This window comes from Bufo bufo, chromosome 3, assembly GCF_905171765.1.
Source record: "Bufo bufo chromosome 3, aBufBuf1.1, whole genome shotgun sequence".
Lineage (NCBI taxonomy): Eukaryota > Metazoa > Chordata > Amphibia > Anura > Bufonidae > Bufo > Bufo bufo.
Genome location: NC_053391.1, coordinates 543,378,149 through 543,397,173, shown reverse-complemented (window position 1 = coordinate 543,397,173; position 19,025 = coordinate 543,378,149). Strand labels below are relative to the sequence as shown.

The 19,025-nt window shown below is 41.9% G+C and overlaps 1 protein-coding gene across 1 annotated transcript in view; it reads left to right on the top strand.

Moving 5' to 3' along the window:
• The window catches only part of VWA8 (von Willebrand factor A domain containing 8), a 443,862-nt gene that overhangs the window by 413,003 nt on the left and 11,834 nt on the right, over window positions 1–19,025 (top strand). Inside the window, 2 exon segments of the mRNA XM_040425409.1 lie at window positions 8,811–8,967; window positions 11,556–11,664. Of these exon segments, the coding sequence (XP_040281343.1) occupies window positions 8,811–8,967; window positions 11,556–11,664 (266 nt within the window).

The window sequence follows — 19,025 nt, the reverse complement described above, 5'->3', positions numbered from 1 at the left end:
CTAGCAAATTCTTTCTCAAAATGTCAAATTAGTAACATAGTACATAAGGCCGAAAAAAAGACATTTGTCCATCCAGTTCGGCCTGTTATCCTGCAAGTTGATCCAGAGGAAGGCAAAAAAAAAAACTGTGAGGTAGAAGCCAATTTCCCCCACTTTAGGGGAATAAAAAATTCCTTCCCGACTCCAATCAGGCAATCAGAATAACTCCCTGGATCAACGACCCCTCTCTAGTAGCTATATCCTGTAATATTATTACACTCCAGAAATACATCCAGGCCCCTCTTGAATTCTTTTATTGTACTCACCATCACCACCTCCTCAGGCAGAGAGTTCCATAGTCTCACTACTCTTACCGTAAAGAATCCTCTTCTATGTTTGTGTACAAACCTTCTTTCCTCCAGATGCAGAGGATGTCCCCTCGTCACTGTTACAGTCCTGGGGATAAATAGATGATGGGATAGATCTCTGTTCTGACCCCTGATATATTTATACATAGTAATTAGATCTCCCCTCAGTCGTCTTTTTTGTAAAGTCAATAACCCTAATTTTGATAATCTTTCAGGGTACTGTAGTTGCCCCATTCCAGTTATTACTTTAGTTGCCCTCCTCTGGACCCTCTCCAGCTCTGCTATGTCTGCCTTGTTCACAGGAGCCCAGAACTGTACACAGTACTCCATGTGTGGTCTGACTAATGATTTGTAAAGTGGTAGGACTATGTTCTCATAATGGGCATCTATGCCCCTTTTGATGCAACCCATTATCTTATTGGCCTTAGCAGCAGCTGCCTGACACTGGTTTTTGCAGCTTAGTTTGCTGTTTATTAAAATTCCTAGATCCTTTTCCATGTCAGTGTTACCAAGTGTTTTACCATTTAGTATGTACGGGTGACTTGCATTATTCCTTCCCATGTGCATCACCTTACATTTATCAGTGTTAAACCTCATCTGCCACTTATCTGCCCAAGCCTCCAGTCTATCCAGATCCCTCTGTAGCAGTATACTGTCCTCTTCAGTGTTAATTACTTTACACAGTTTAGTGTCATCTGCGAAAATTTATATTTTACTATGCAAGCCTTCTACAAGATCATTAATGAATATATTGAAGAGAATAGGGCACAATACTGACCCCTGAGGTACTCCACTACTGACAGTGACCCAATCTGAGTGTGTACCACTAATAACCACCCTCTGTTTTCTATCCCTCAGCCAGTCACTTACCCACATACAGACGTTTTCTCCCAGTATGATCATTCTCATCATATATTCTAACCTTTTATGTGGTACAGTGTCAAATGCTTTGGAGAAGTCCAGATATACGACATCCATTGATTCCCCGCTGTCAAGTCTAGAACTTACCTCCTCATAGAAACTGATTAATTAGTTTGGCATGACCGATCCCTCACGAAGCCATGCTGATATGGCGTTATTTGCTTATTTCCGTTGAGATGCTCTAACATAGCATCGCTCAGAAAACCTTCAAACTGTTTACCCACAACAGATGTTAAACTTACCGGCCTATAGTTTCCTGGACTTCTTTTCAAAAATGTATCAAAACCATAAAGCCCCTATCCTTGTAATCTGTTTTTACAAACGTGTTATAGTAAGGGCTTACTGAATACCAGCGTGGTCCTGCAATAGGATGCCACTGTTGCAGCAAGTCAGTTCATGAAATGCCTTCCCTCCTAGATTTTCCATGATCAGCGGTGAGCTGTAATATTGTAAATTGGAAGTGTTTTGGAACCACATCAACTCAGCCTTGAAGTGGAGACCACAGAAAGTTACAGAGCGGGATTGCTGAGTGCAGGGGAGAATAGGAGAGGAATTTATGATTCCCCCCTCGGCACTTTTCTGGAGTAAAAAATTTGAGACTGTGGGCTGGTAAATTTATCTTCATTTATACCAATTTTCTAGCAAAAATGAAGACAGAAATCTACGGCAGCTCTGAGCTGCCCCTTATTTATGACGAGGCCTGCACGTCAGGGGATATCATAGACTGCCGAAAACCCCAGTCTATGATAAATCTCCCCCTCAGTGCATATAAGACATCAACATTCTGCAGCCAAACCTCCTCGGGCATTAACATCAGAGCAAAAAACGTGCACTAGAAGCTTTGTGGCATGGGCTTCCATTGCTGAGCAGCTGCATGAAAGCCTTACATCACCAAGCACAATGCCGGGCGTCAGATAGAGTGTTGCAAAGCACACTTATCACACTTCTCTATCTGGTAGTCTGATGGGAGAGTTTGGGTTTGGTGAATGCCAGGACAATGTTACCAGCTTGATTGCATTGTGCCAACTGTAAAGTTTGGAGGAGAAAAAATGGTATAGGCTTGTTTTCCAGGGGTTGGACTAGGACCCTTTAGTTCCAGTAAAGGGAAAGACATTTTGGGCAAATGTATGCTTACAACTTTCTGTGCAGTAACGTAACTATTGATTGTCTATTGTTGTGACTTAGATGAAGTTTAGATCACATTTTATGACCAATTTGTGCAGAAATCCATATCATTCCAAAGGGTTCACATACTTTTTCTTGCAACTGAATATGGGGGACATTTATCCTTTAGCTGATCGAGGGGGGTGACAGGTGTCAGATCCCTGCCGATCTGATATTAATGACCTATCCTGAGGATAGGTCATGAATAGTAAAAAGCGGACAACCTATTTAAAGGAGCTATGCAGGCTGTATTTATTGATGACCTATCCTCAGCTGTCACCCCGGACGATCAGCTGTTTGAAGAGGAGGCGGCGCTCCATGCATCCACTGCTTCCTGGTCATTACACTGCACTTAATTTCCTTTGCAGCGGCGGTGGAACGATTACTTCCAATTGTGAATGGATGAGTACTTGTAATTTCACTGCGCCTCTGCGATGACAGGCAGGATAATGAAGAGGTAGAAGCGCTCGACATGGAGTGCCTCCTTGTCTTTAAACAGCGCATCACCCGATCAGATATTGTTGAGGATGGGAGGGGCGCCATTTCAGTTTTCACGTCAGGCAGCAAAAAGGCTAGGTGCTGCCCCGCTGTAAGAAGGAAGGGAAGGGGGGCAGTCCGCCCTGTCTAGCTGTCAGGGGGATGCCGGATGCAATGAGCGCTTCCTTCAATACAGATGGAAGTTCTCATTGCTAGAGCGCAGGGGAAATACCGGGCCTTTTTTTAATAACTGCTCAGCTCCCTGAGCTCCTTCCCTCTTCTAGGAGCCATTTGCCCTCTGCTTTACCATTCAGCCTTACAGGCACAGGCTGCCGGACTGTGTAGGAGGATCTGCATGTGCGCTCCTCCCACACAGTGCTGCAGCGTGATCTGTGCCTGCAGGTGAGTGCTGGAGGTTATCTGATCATCAGGAATGGGACAAGGTGAGAGTTCTGTTTTAAAAAAAATATTATTTACACTGAGGGGGCACAGGGAGGGCATTACTACTGTGAAGGGGGCAAAGAGAGGGCATTACTACTGTGAAGGGGCGCAATGAGGGCATAACTACTGTGAGGGGTAAAAATGAAGGCATATCAACTGGGAGGGGCACAATGTTTTAAAGTATGGAAGGTGGGGTGCCAAACAAAAGACTCTCTCCGTGTGCCAAACACCTTATGCACACCACTGCTTTTATTCAAATTCGGCAAGTATGTGCCCTGACCCCTGCCTCAGATCAAAGAATGCCTTTCCTGACCTGGCGATACAAAGACAAATTGGTTTTTTCAAAGGTTTTATATTAAGTAAGTGAGAGGGGGAGGCCATAAAAAAATTGCTGTGGGGCCCAATCAGTTCTAGCTACGCCCCGGTTTCTGTGAACTGTTTGTGGAAGGTCATTTTCTGTTGATGCATGATTGTGTATCCCAGTGCATAAAGCAAGGTCCATAAAGGCATGGACTTTAGACTTTGACTGGCCCGTACAGAGCCCTGACCTCAACCCCATCAAGCTCCTTTGGCATGAACTAGAACTGAGATTGTGAGTCAGGCCCTCTAGTCCAGCATCAGTGTCTTACCTCACAAATGCTCTTCTGGATAAATGGGCAAACATTCACAAAGATACACAGCTAAATCTTGTAGAAAACCTTCCCAGCCTGTGGATTTAGAATGAGATGACATAAAAGCTCCTGTAGGTATAATGCGTAGTGTATATCACTGTATTCTTAAAAGAGATAATAAACCTAAAAAACAACAGTTCTTTGTGGGAAAAAACTCTTAGGACCCGTTCACATGGAGGAATTTGATGAGCCAAAATTCTGCTGGTGGCTACGTGGTGTCTACCTCCATTGTTTTCAGTGGGAGGCAGTGCCACAATTCATCATCTGGCAGTTTAAAGACATGGCCACGCCAAGAAGGTAAATAACCCTTCTTGGTGTGGTGTGCAACCACCGCTTAGAGCTACTCAGGTATCCACTCACTGTTTAGCTGCATTGAATTGTGATAAGCCGCATGCGGGTCAGGGGCATCCGAACTGATCAACTGCAGCAAAAAACGCCGTCGTTTTTGCCATGGTATACTCTGCCAATTTTGAACGGGCCCTTAGTGCTCATGTACAGTCGTGGCCAAAAGTTTTGAGAATTACATAAATATTGGAAATTGGAAAAGTTGCTGCTTAAGTTTTTATAATAGCAATTTGCATATACAGGGAGTGAAGAATTATTAGGCAAGTTGTATTTTTGAGGATTAATTTTATTATTGAACAACAACCATGTTCTCAATGAACCCAAAAAACTCATTTATATCAAAGCTGAATATTTTTGGAAGTAGTTTTTAGTTTGTTTTTAGTTTTAGCTATTTTAGGGGGATATCTGTGTGTGCAGGTGACTATTACTGTGCATAATTATTAGGCAACTTAACAAAAAAACAAATATATACCCATTTCAATTATTTATTTTTACCAGTGAAACCAATATAACATCTCAACATTCACAAATATACATTTCTGACATTCAAAAACAAAACAAAAACAAATCAGTGACCAATATAGCCACCTTTCTTTGCAAGGACACTCAAAAGCCTGCCATCCATGGATTCTGTCAGTGTTTTGATCTGTTCACCATCAACATTGCGTGCAGCAGCAACTACAGCCTCCCAGACACTGTTCAGAGAGGTGTACTGTTTTCCCTCCTTGTAAATCTCACATTTGATGATGGACCACAGGTTCTCAATGTCAATGGGGTTCAGATCAGGTGAACAAGTAGGGCCATGTCATTAGATTTTCTTCTTTTATACCCTTTCTTGCCAGCCACGCTGTGGAGTACTTGGACGCGTGTGATGGAGCATTGTCCTGCATGAAAATCATGTTTTTCTTGAAGGATGCAGACTTCTTCCTGTACCACTGCTTGAAGAAGGTGTCTTCCAGAAACTGGCAGTAGGACTGGGAGTTGAGCTTGACTCCATCCTCAACCCGAAAAGGCCCCACAAGCTCATCTTTGATGATACCAGCCCAAACCAGTACTCCACCTCCACCTTGCTGGCGTCTGAGTCGGACTGGAGCTCTCTGCCCTTTACCAATCCAGCCACGGGCCCATCCATCTGGCCCATCAAGACTCACTCTCATTTCATCAGTCCATAAAACCTTAGAAAAATCAGTCTTGAGATATTTCTTGGCCCAGTCTTGACGTTTCAGCTTGTGTGTCTTGTTCAGTGGTGGTCGTCTTTCAGCCTTTCTTACCTTGGCCATGTCTCTGAGTATTGCACACCTTGTGCTTTTGGGCACTCCAGTGATGTTGCAGCTCTGAAATATGGCCAAACTGGTGGCAAGTGGCATCTTGGCAGCTGCACGCTTGACTTTTCTCAGTTCATGGGCAGTTATTTTGCGCCTTGGTTTTTCCACACGCTTCTTGCGACCCTGTTGACTATTTTGAATGAAACGCTTGATTGTTCGATGATCACGCTTCAGAAGCTTTGCAATTTTAAGAGTGCTGCATCCCTCTGCAAGATATCTCACTATTTTTGACTTTTCTGAGCCTGTCAAGTCCTTCTTTTGACCCATTTTGCCAAAGGAAAGGAAGTTGCCTAATAATTATGCACACCTAATATAGGGTGTTGATGTCATTAGACCACACCCCTTCTCATTACAGAGATGCACATCACCTAATATGCTTAATTGGTAGTAGGCTTTCGAGCCTATACAGCTTGGAGTAAGACAACATGCATAAAGAGGATGATGTGGTCAAAATACTCATTTGCCTAATAATTCTGCACGCAGTGTACTCCAGAATGTTATGAAGAGTCATCAGATGAATTGCATAGTCCTTCTTTGCCATGAAAATTAACTTAATCCCAAAAAAAACTTTCCACTGCATTTCATTGCTGTCATTAAAGGACCTGCTGAGATCATTTCAGTAATCGTTGATGAGCACAAGGCTGGAGATCATTATGTCAGGCTGATTGGGTTAAAATGGCAGACTTGACATGTTAAAAGGAGGGTGATGCTTGAAATCATTGTTCTTCCATTGTTAACCATGGTGACCTGCAAAGAAACGCGTGCAGCCATCATTGCGTTGCATAAAAATGGCTTCACAGGCAAGGATATTGTGGCTACTAAGATTGCACCTCAATCAACAATTTATAGGATCATCAAGAACTTCAAGGAAAGAGGTTCAATTCTTGTTAAGAAGGCTTCAGGGCCTCCAAGAAAGTCCAGCAAGCGGCAGGATCGTCTCCTAAAGAGGATTCAGCTGTGGGATCGGAGTGCCACCAGTGCAGAGCTTGCTCAGGAATGGCAGCAGGCAGGTGTGGGGCGCATCTGCACGCACAATGAGGCGAAGACTTTTGGAAGATGGCCTGGTGTCAAGAAGGGCAGCAAAGAAGCCACTTCTATCCAAAAAAAACATCAGGGACAGATTGATCTTCTGCAGAAAGTATGGTGAATGGACTGCTGAGGACTGGGGCAAAGTCATATTCTCAGATGAAGCCTCTTTCCGATTGTTTGGGGCATCTGGAAAAAGGCTTGTCCGGAGAAGAAAAGGTGAGCGCTACCATCAGTCCTGTGTCATGCCAACATTAAAGCATCCTGAGACCATTCATGTGAGGGGTTGCTTCTCATCCAAGGGAGTGGGCTCACTCACAATTTTGCCCAAAAACACAGCCATGAATAAAGAATGGTACCAAAACACCCTCCAACAGCAACTTCTTCCAACAATAGTTTGGTGAAGAACAATGCATTTTTCAGCACGATGGTGCACCGTGCCATAAGGCAAAAGTGATAACTAAGTGGCTCGGGGACCAAAACGTTGACATTTTGGGTCCATGGCCTGGAAACTCCCCAGATCTTAATCCCATTGAGAACTTGTGGTCAATCCTCAAGAGGCGGGTGGACAAACAAAAACCCACTAATTCTGACAAACTCCAAGAAGTGATTATGAAAGAATGGGTTGCTATCAGTCAGGAATTGGCCCAGAAGTTGATTGAGAGCATGCCCAGTCGAATTGCAGAGGTCCTGAAAAAGAAGGGCCAACACTGCAAATACTGACTCTTTGCATAAATGTCATGTAATTGTCGATAAAAGCCTTTGAAACATATGAAGTGCGTGTAATTATATTTCACTACATCACAGAAACAACTGAAACAAAGATCTAAAAGCAGTTTAGCAGCAAACTTTGTGAAAACTAATATTTGTGTAATTCTCAAAACTTTTGGCCACGACTGTACATGACCGCGATTGGCCTGAGAAACACGGTCTGTGTATTGGCCTCATCTCCCCGGACGACCATGGCTCCCCTGACCCGAAACAACTGTATCATAGTCATTTATGTTGCAGTTTCTGTCTGATCGCGAGGCTATTGCTGTGTCCTCACATGATATAAGTACACTCCAATAACCCCGCGATCAGATACAAACTGACTTTGTTATAAATTACTATGATACATTCAGTTCAGGTCCGAGGAGCCACAGTCAGTCCAGGACATGCGTCCGACATGTGAACCATGTTTCAGGGCTGATCGCAGCATATACAAATATTCTAACATTTGGTAAATGACCTTCCACGGTGGTGAAGTATAACACTAACACATGGTCATAATAAATCCATAATTGATCAGTAATAGTTGTCCTTCTTCAAGGTTTATCCACTGTGTGAGCCAGGGTTGACCAGGGTGACCACCTTTACTCTCACAAATGAAAGTGCTAAATCAAACTTCAAAGGTTTTGTAGTCCTGCTTTAGAACTTGTATAGCCAACATGCCCATGGGCCTCAGAGGTCGGAGAACTAGGACAAGGAGTCAGTCTTCTAATCTCTGTAGAGTTTTTCATTCCAATAGAACCATATATTATGACGCCTAGATGAACTTTTAGGGAAAACAAGACAGTCTTACCCAGCAATTCCTGAGAAGTTGTGTTGACATGTGCTTATTATTAGTGTTCACATTGTAAGGGCAAAAAGAAAGGTCAAGGATTCATTTACTTCAGGGTTTCTCGTGTTTGCCTGCACCAAGGTGCATATAGTGCATAGCCTACACATTTATGTCACGTGGCTGTCAATCATTTACTCTCTATTCACACATGTATACCATGTAGGAGAACCCGCCTGTGCTTATAACATGCTTGTTTGATTTAACTCACGTGACAGGGTAACATGTTGGAGTAGAGCTAATACTTTTCTGTATGTGTACAATACGGGCAGAAAGTAATACTTCTCCATTTTTTTTAATCTGTGACATATTTGGTGCTTGTGTGACTATATCAGAGATATGTTGCATGCTATACAGTAGGACATTATTATTGGGTATGGCGCCCATGCCTGGTGGCTGAGGTGGTTGTGAATACCTGAAATGTATTTCATTGAAAAGTGATGTAAAGTAGTTAACTGTAATCAGAATGGCTAAAATTAATGTCATTTTCCAGGTGGCAGGGACACGGCAGGACTGGGTGGAAAGGGAGGTCCATATCGCCTGGATGCAGGACACAAAGTCTACCAGGTGTCACAAGCGGAAAAAGATGCTGTCCCCGAAGAAGTGAAGAGAGCGGCTAGGGAAATGGCAGAGAAAGCTTTCAAACAGAGGTAACACATCTCACCACTTCTGACACATCTGTCCTGTAAATACCTGTATTCTCCAGGAAATCACAATTCAGAAGCATCATTTCTTAGAAGTCTCTGCAATCTAAAATTCCTCTAGGAAACCTGTGAATAAATTGAAATTGGAAATGTATTAATATTCCCTTTGTCATTTGGATGTGTCTCTATTCTGTGTGTAAATGCCAACAGAATGCATAGAAATTCCTCTGGCAATGCGTGTAAATGGGGTATTTTATGCTGTGGAATTCTGCATCTGTTTGTATTATGAAGTAATTAGTGCTGAGGAATATTTAAAGCCATTTTTTCTATGTGTCCCAAGAGTTCAGCCATTACCCTCCCTCCTCATAATCCTGTGTTTGCAGCGGGATCCTCCCGCCTCTGGCCTCTCTGCAGTAGGACACACAGATTGTGAACGGGAACCTGTTAGATCCTCTCTCTGCAGACAGCATAATGTAGTGACAGACCCTCTGATTTCAGCAGTCTGTCACGTATGTGTTTGTGTAGTAGTTTCAGAGAAGTTACATATTAAATTTATAGTATACGTACAGCAAGGAGTCCGACAATATGTACCTTACCCTCCAGCCACCGACTGACATCTTATGCCTATCAACGGTTAATATCATGAATATTGTTGGACTCATGCTGCACATGTAAATTCTAGAAAATTACTACACAAATGGACATACTGTGATCACTGAGGGGCATTTACGAAAGTGTTTACGCCACCATTGTGAAAAAGGTCGGAAATGATTGCACATGCCGCATTAATTTGCACCTCTTCACTTGCTTTGTGACTTTTTAAGAGTGGCGAGAAATGTGGGTGGGTCTTAATAACAGGAGGGGCGAGGCCTTACACGGCCCACCAGATTTAGGGTCCATTCACACATCCGCAAAATGGGTCCGCATCCGTTCCGCAATTTTGCGGAACAGGTGCTGACCCATTTTTTTCCGATGGGGCCGGAATGTGCTGTCCGCATCTGCACTTCCGTTCCACAAAAAAATCGAACATGTCCTATTCTTGTCTGCAATTGCAGACAAGAAAAGGCATTTTCTATGAGAGTGCCCGGCGATGGGCGGTCTGCAAAATGCGGAAACGCACATTGCCGGTGTCCGTGTTTTGCGGAGTCCGCAAAACACATACGGACGTGTGAATGGACACTTACTATTATTTACGCCAAGAGCTGGGGTAGTTCAAATCTACACCAGCTCATAGCCTGTGTCTCTTAATAAGGTTGGCGCATTCTGTGCTGACGGACTTTATAATAAGACTGGTGTTGGTAATGCTAGTCTTAGTCCATCTCCCCGACTGTGTCTGTTACTACACTACACAAGGGACTTGACAGGTTCCCTTTAAAGGGGTTGCCCTATGAAAAAAAAAAAAATTCAGACCAGCACCTCTATCTGAATACTTGTGTAATTGTATGTAGGTAAAAGTTATTTACTGATATCTATCTGTATAGCTCCACCTGCTGTTTGCTCTCTTTCTAATTTCTCTGTCCTTCTCTCTGAGATGAAAGCACATGCTCAGCTGCAGTACAAAGGACACCCCCTGATACATTGCATGCCCTCTAAACTGCCATCTTGATATAAATCTAGCATAGCAATGAATGGGGAGATCTCTGGATCCATGTGAGGTACAGGGCTGGTTCTAGCTTTGTTAGAAAGAGATTCTCGTGTACTATATGATTTCGGATTATGATTTTTTACATTAATCATAGGATAACCCCTTTAAGGTTTACTCACTAGCTAAGCCCATCCCTTAGCCGTCATTCACCAGCCTACAGTGGAAGACATCAGCAGGAAATTAACCCCGTTTTCTTTGCCAAATTTATACTGGAATGACCGGAATGTGGCAGAAAATTCTATTTCTCTGCTACTGATTTTGTTTACTTTAGTGAATTTGTCATAATTCTGTTCACCAATATACATGTGTAATATTGAATATACAGCAGATGTGTACACAAACTGGCACATTTAATATTTAATTATGCGTCCCCCCCCCCAACAAAAGTTTGTTTGTGTTCCCCCCTCATTTGAAAGTGAGTTGGTATACTTAACCATTTGTTTAACAAGCTTGCATATGGATTAATTGATATATTTTCAGCCTCCATTATATTTGGCAGTCAGTGCCCGTCCATGAGAGTCTCATGGGAAGCATTAGAGAAACTGACTTCCTGTCCACACGGCGGAAGCTGAATCCAGCGAGTCTCTGCAGGGGTCACATGACCTAACTGCCAATAAATATGTTGATAGGTACGTTTGATAAAGGTGACCATGGTGGTGCAGCAGCACTTCTCAGTACGCTATTCACCTTGGAATACAGATCCCATGTGCTTTCTGTGCATTCGTACTCCATGCTGGAAGAGCAGAGCAGGTGAAATGTCATGAAGCACTGCAGCACAATCTCACCACATCAATGCGTATTCTATGACCAGCACATTTACAAACAAGGGGAGTCATTCAGTTCTGGGCGTGCCCCTTTAAGTTTATATTTTGTCTCTGTGTTTCATATTTATATATAATTTTTTTATGGAATAAGCCAATCTATGTGTATGATGTTGTGTTCCTCATAGGTTGAAGGAAATTCAAATGAGTGAATATGATGCTACTACATATGAACGCTTCTCCGGAGCTGTGCGCAGACAAGTTCAGTCTCTGCGGGTTATCCTGGATAGTCTACAGGTAATCCACTGTTTGGAATAGGTCTAACCTGAGTATGATCCTGCAGAAAGGAAATTGCTGAATATTGCCTGTGGTCATATATCTGCTATACGTATGTCAGAAGAATGTGCTATACATAATATATTACCTGATCTGTGCTGTGATGCAGTGCATTTACCAAGAGGCATCAGAATTTATCAGTAATTCTCATTCCCAAAATGTGTTTCAAATTTCAAAAGACGCCTTCACTGTCAATAGATGTCTGTTTAAGATGTCTATGAAAAGTGAATCCAGTCTATGATAAAAGCTACTGCTCCACAGCATTGCCGGGTGATCACATACATACAGGAACTTTTTTTTTTTCTTTTATAATATTATATTCATCATTATATTTCATTTTTCACTATTCATATTGTGTTTATCTGAAGCTGTAGAAAGCAGTGTTGTGTTGGAATAGCTACCACACAGTGCTGCCTTCATAGTTTGCAAGGTGAAGCCTGCCTCAGCAAATCCGTGTTTCTTAAAATGTACACGTGTCATTTCAGATGTCATGTGGCATGTCAAGCTTCGATCGGGGGGATCCAGGTGCGGAGGCTGCCACCAATCACTGATATGAAGGGACAGGAGCTCTCAGCTGAGCGCTGTGCCCCTTTGGCTATGATCAGCTCTGCTCGGCCCTCTATGAGCCCTTGTTAATTCTGCCACTCCATGGAGAGTTGAATAGAGATGATCTGTCTATACTTTGTGGGTTTACGCAGGAGTATTCCCCGACGTATGCCACTGTGTAGCCGTACAGAGGCATACATCAGCTACGGGCCACAGTGGAAAAAAAAATACAATGTGATATATATTTTGTGGTGGCTCATTTTATAGGAAAGCTGCTCATTCTTGCACAGTAAAAAACAAAACTCTTGCCACCTTAAGAGAGTACAAAAGGACATTGTTTTGACCTCCATAAGGTGAATGGGAACCTAAGGCTACATTCAGTGAATGTGGTGTGAACATAGCCTTACTCTTTAAATGTTATTTTCTTAATTACTTGTTTTAGGTAGTATTTGAAGTATTTCAAAACTCTGCCCTTTTTCAGGGGATTACAGAAAGGATACATTCATTCCTATTTAAATCTTCCTCATCCTGAGGCCTCTTGCTTGTGACTGTGTTTTGTGGTCCACAAAACACGGATAGATACCGGACGCGTGCACACTGTGTCGCGGTTCAGACCCATTAACTTCAATGGTTCTGTGGTCTGCATGTTTCAGCATGGTCTTTTTGGTCTTTTTCAACGCAGCCATACAGATGCAGAACAACACAGACCTATTAAAGTCAGTAGGACCGCACGGTAATGCGACGTGCATACAGCCGGTATCTGTTTTGTAGATCCATGGTTTGCGCACTGCAGAGGCCAGATACTTATACACACAACTCTTAGGCAGCTGATGGAGCTGGTCGTATGCAGTTTGAACAGTGGTGAATCGCATTGTGACCATCAGGTCTGTAGGTGTATAATTTATATCAACAAAAAATGTTTACTTTGGATACAAGACCTGTTGGAAAATGTATTTTAGGATTAAAGCCTGAAGCAGTGGTGTGCTTCAAACAAGGCTTCTTGCAACATCTCTAGGTCCCCGGGAAACATTAGTATGTGAATCAGGTCATTTAAAGTCAACCAATATTACTGCAGCATGTCTGCTGTCCAGTCCTCAGGTCCTCAAATTAGGAAGATTTACATAGGAATGATGGTATTCTTTTTGTTAAGACATACTTCGGAAAGTCTTTAGTCCATTTCACTTTTTTCACATTTTGTTATGTTGTGACCTTGTGCTAAAATAACGTTCATGTTTCCCCCCATTAATCTGCACTTACTACCCCATAATAGGGGTAGTAAGTTTCTTGATCATCTTTGAGATGTTTTTACGCCTTGATTGGAGGCCCCTGTGGCAAATTAAATTGATTGGACATGATTTGGGAAGGCAGACCTCTGTGTATATAAGGTAAAACAGCTGATAATGCATATCAGCAAAAAACAAGCCATGAGGAGGAAAGCACTGCCTGTAGAGCCCAGAGAAAGGATTGTGTGGGGATACACAGATCTGGAGAAGGGTACAGAAATATTCTGCTAAATAGATAATTGAAGGAAAAAGGCAGCTCTCACCTGCTTCTCCTGCCAGAGCACGGATAGGAAGCCTGGACGCGGCTGATGCAAAAATCCAGCTCTTGATAGCAGGGAGTCCTTTATTCACAGCAGTATAAAAACTTCCACATACGCAGGACTGTCAAATCTATGCGTTTCGGACCGTTACATGCTGGTCCTTATTCATGATAAGGACCTTAATCATGAGTAAGGACCAGCATGTAAAGGTCCGAAACGCGTAGATTTGACTGCGGTATGTGAAAGTTTTTATACCGCTGTGAATAAAGGATTCCCTGTTATCAAGAGCTGAATTTTCTCTCTTTTCTTCAAAAATATTCTGCTGTACTGAAAGTTTCCAACAACACAGTGACCTCCATAATTCTTAAATGAAAGACGTTTGGAACAACCAGGACCTAGAGCTGACCATCCCTCCAAATGTAGTAGTTGGGAGAAGTTCCTTGGTAAGAAAAGTGACCAATAACCCAATGGTCACTCTGGCTGAGCTCCAAAGATTATATGTGCAGATGGGAGAAAATTTCAGAAGGTCAACTATCACTGCAGCGCTCCACCAGTCTGGGCTTTATGGCAGAGTGGCCAGAAAGAAGCCTCTTCTCTGCAAAAGAGACATGAAAGTCTGTCTGGAGTTTGCACAAAATCACGGACCCTCAAACTGTGAGTAACAATATTCTCTGCTCTGATGAAACCAAGATTCTACTTTTTGGTCTCAGTTCTAAGCGTTATGCCTGGACGAAACAAGGCACTGCATATCACCTGCCCAATACTATCCCGACAGTGAAGCATGGTGAACACAGTATCATGCTGTGAGGGTGTTTTTTTAGCTGCTGGGACAGGGAGACTAGTTTGGGTTGAGGGAAAGCTGATTGGAGCAGAGATATTCTTAATGAAAACCTGAGCTACAGTGTTCTGGACCTCAGACTGGCCCAAAGGTTTACATTCCGATAAGACTTTACGCATACAGCTAAGACAATACAGGAGCTGCCTAGGGACAACTCTGTAAAAGTCTTTGAGTGGCCCAGTCACTGCCGCGACTTGAACTCAATCGAACATCTCTGGAGAGACCGGTGGCTGTCCACCGATGGTCTCTATCCAACCTGACCGAGTTGGATAGGATCTCTAGAGAAGTAGGACAGAAAATCCTCAGATCCAGATGTGCAAACCTTGGGGCATCATACCTAAGTGGAGGCTGTAATAGCTGCCAAAGGTGCTACAACTAAGTACTGAGTAAAGGGTCTGAATGCATATGTCATTGTGATATTTTAGTTTTTACTTTTCAATAAATTGCCAAAGATTTCTAATGTTTTCACTTTGCCATTATGGTGTATTGAGTTCAGAGTGACAGGGAAAACACAAGGCTGCAACATAACAAAATGTGGAAAAAGTGAAAGGGTCTGAAGACTTTCAGAATGCATTGTGTGTTTTGCTGAAACTGCCTGTAGGATTTGCTTTTGCTTATACAGTTGAAACCAGAAGTTTACATACACTATATAAAAAGACACATATGCATGTTTTTCTCAATTTCTGAGAATAACCTTTCCTGTTTTTGGTCAATTAGGATTGTTATAATTATTATTATTTGCCAACTGCCAGAATAATGAAAGAGAGAATGTTTTAAGGCATTTGTATTACTTTCTGCAATGTCAAAAGTTTACATACACTAAGATTACTATGCCTTTAAACAATTCTGGACTGCCCATATGATGATGTCATGTGTTTGGAAGCTCTTAGGTTTGTTGACAACATCTGAGTTAATTAGAGACACACCTGTCGATGTATCTAAATGCACACCTGAAACACACTGCTTCTTTGTGTAGCATCATGGGAAAGTCTAAAGAAATCAGTCAAGATATCGGGAAGAGAATTGTGGACTAGCACAAGTTTGACTCTATTTTGGGTGAAATTTCAAGTTACTTGAAGGTGCCTCATTCATCTGTACAAACAATTATATGCAAGTACAAACAAGATGGGAATGCCCAGCCATCATACCGCTCAGGAAGGAGACGGGTTCTGTGTCCCAGAGATGAATGTGCTTTGGTCCGACATGTGCATATCAACCTAAGAACAAAAGCAAAAGACCTTGTGAAGATGATGGCGGAAGCTGGTAAGATTGTGTCAATATCCACAGTGAAACGAGTACTGTATCAACATGGGCTGAAAGGCCACTCTGCCAGGAAGAAGGCATTACTCCAAAAGAAACATAAAAGCCAGATTAATGTTTGCAAATGCACACAGGAACAAGGACCTATATTTTTGGAGACATGTCTTGTGGTCTGACGAAACTTAAATTGAACTTTTTGGCCATAATGACCATCGTTACGTTTGGAGGAAAAAGGGAGAAGCTAGGAAGCCTAAGAACACCATCCAACTGTGAAACATGGGGTGGCAACATCATGTTGTGGGGTTGTTTTGCTGCAGGAAGGACTGGTGCACTTCACAAAATATATGGCATCATGAGGAAAGAAGATTATGTGGAAATACTGAAGCAACCTCTCAAGACATCAGCCAGGAAGTTAAAGCTTGGGCGGAAATGGGTCTTCCAAATAGACAATGATCCGAAGCATACTGCCAAACTGGTTACAAAGTGGCTGAAGGATAACAAAGTCAATGTTTTGGAGTGGCCATCACAAAGCCCTGATCTCAATCCTATTGAAAATTTATGGGCAAACCTGAAAAGGCAGGTGCCAGCAAGGTGACCAACAAACATGGCTCAGTTATACCAGTTTTATCAGGAGGAATGGGCCCAAATTCCAACCAACTATTGTGAGAAGCTTGTGGAAGGATATCCAAAACATTTGACCCAAGTCATACAGTTTAAGGGCAGTAGTACCAAATATTAATGAAATGTATGTAAACTTTTGACTTTGCAGAAAGTAATAAAAATGCCTTAAAACAGTCTCACTTTCTCATTATTCTGGCATTTGGCAAATAATAATAATTATGGTAATCCTAATTGACCAAAAACAGGAAAAGTTTATTCTGATTTCATGTCGGATATTGAGAAAAACAAACATTTGTGTCTTTTTATATAGTGTATGTATACTTCTAGTTTCAACTGTATATGATAATATTTATATTGGGGAAGAATTATTAACACAGAAATAAATACAACTGCATGAGAGATGATACTAGAGCCACAAATGCAGTATAACTTGTGGTACTCGTTTCTTTTAATCAAGTAGGAAATGAGTACAATAAATCTAGAATGTGAAAAGTCTGAGTTATCGTAATAACTATTATAAAGCAGACGAGGATACATTTTCCTTTCTCCTTTTCCATGATCTCATCTGCATCTTTCATATTGTGGTTATTAGATTGAAAAACTTCAGAGAAATCTCATTTTGCGCCAAAGCAGACGAAATGCTTTAATATTTATGGTTTTATGAAAACAGTGGTTTATTCAGTCAGGGATTTTACATGAACCTTTCAATGTGTGATATAAGGGATCATGAATATTTTTCACATACCCTAAAAATGAAGCCTTGATGACAGATCAAGCCTTAATTACATTACTACTTACAGTAGCACATTTGTTCAAATAACACAACTATAGCCACATATTCAAGAGAAGACAATGTACTAACATTAGTTTCTGCTTATTAGCCTTCTTCAGGATCATGTGAAACCCTATGGATAAACCATGTTATCTTATTAAAATACTTACATTGCAGAAGGTAAGGTTCAAGAAAAAAAATTACATTAACTGGGCAACGAACAGAACACTTACATTGTTCTCACCTTTTCATTTTCAGCAGCAGATCTGCCAATTCCCAGGCTCCTCTTCTACCATCCAAGATGGCCACACTTCTTCTCAGATTACCTGGTACAAACTGTGCATGGATAGTCCAAGACATGTCCTACTGCCCACAAATTGGCCAGGACACCTCTCTTGAGCAGTGCTGACCAATCCAAGAGCAGAGCTTGTACTGGACTACTGATGCACATTATACACAGTGCTACCATGTTGAATGACACAAGAGGATCCTGGGAATCTGCCGATCTACAGATGAAAAAGAGGACACCAGGTAAATGTTTTGTTCGTTCCCCAGTTAATGTGATGTTTTTTTTGTTTGTTTTTTAACAGAAGGATATTTCTTCACAACTATCTAGTGGTATTTTGAACCTTTACCATACTTTCTCAATACATTATTTATGGAGCTCCTTTTTACTTTCATTGTTTAGTCATGCATTTGTAACATGTCTGTATTCAGTAGTGCTCAATAGTGGTGGATAATACAATATCTTAGACTGGTCTCACATTACAGGAATATACACGTTTTACGGATCCTTGCTTTTGCTTTCATAATAAATAATAAATATCACTTGAATGGGAAATTATTTTTTACTGGTGTAAGAATAAAATGTTTCCATTTCTGTCTTGTGTTTCCTGTATTTTAACCTGCTTTAATGAGAACCACCATTTACTCAGATACAGATCCCTTTACAAGGAGAGTTCAGCTCTTTTCATTAGTGATCACTGCCTTCAAAGGACTTCAGCACCTCTTTGTGAGCCGTGCACATGAGCCGCTCATATCCAGCATTGCATGATGTCACTTCCAAGACATGCTTTTCAAGTAATAATTTGTTCAGCTCAGAGCTGGCCAGCAGCATGAAGATGCTAACTCTTGCGAGATTGTATCGTGTCTGTGAAAGGGCAGCCTGCCAGCTTGCTATGAAAGAACTTCTCATACTTGGAGAGCTAGCACACCAGTCGATAAGCAAGGCATCTAACAAAGAGAGTGGACGCGCCATAGGAAGTAGACACATTCATGTATTTGTAAAGCTCTGCTGGAATTTAGCATGCTATTGTCAAATGTAAATAAGGAGCAGTAGAATAAATATTCCCCACCAAACTGATACTCACACATTTAAAGGGGTATTCTGCTTTCATGAAATTGATGACCTATCCTCAGGATAGATCATCAATATCAGGTCGGTGGAGGTCTGACTTTTGGCACCACCGCCAATCATCTGTTTGAAGGGGCTGCCATGCTAATATGGGAGCTGCATCCTCTTTAGTGTTTACCTTCATGCAGAACAATGGAAACTATTAACAGAAGCCTAGTGCTGAACAAGCCCTAACCCCTGTTTCAAATCTGGGAGAGCAAAAGGTCCTGCTCATAGACACACACTGTGCAATTGTGGTGTCGACAGGACAGATTCCATGGTGTAATATCATACCACGGTATAGTAAAAAATTGTGATATGACCCTTCATGTCTTATGTTTTATTACAG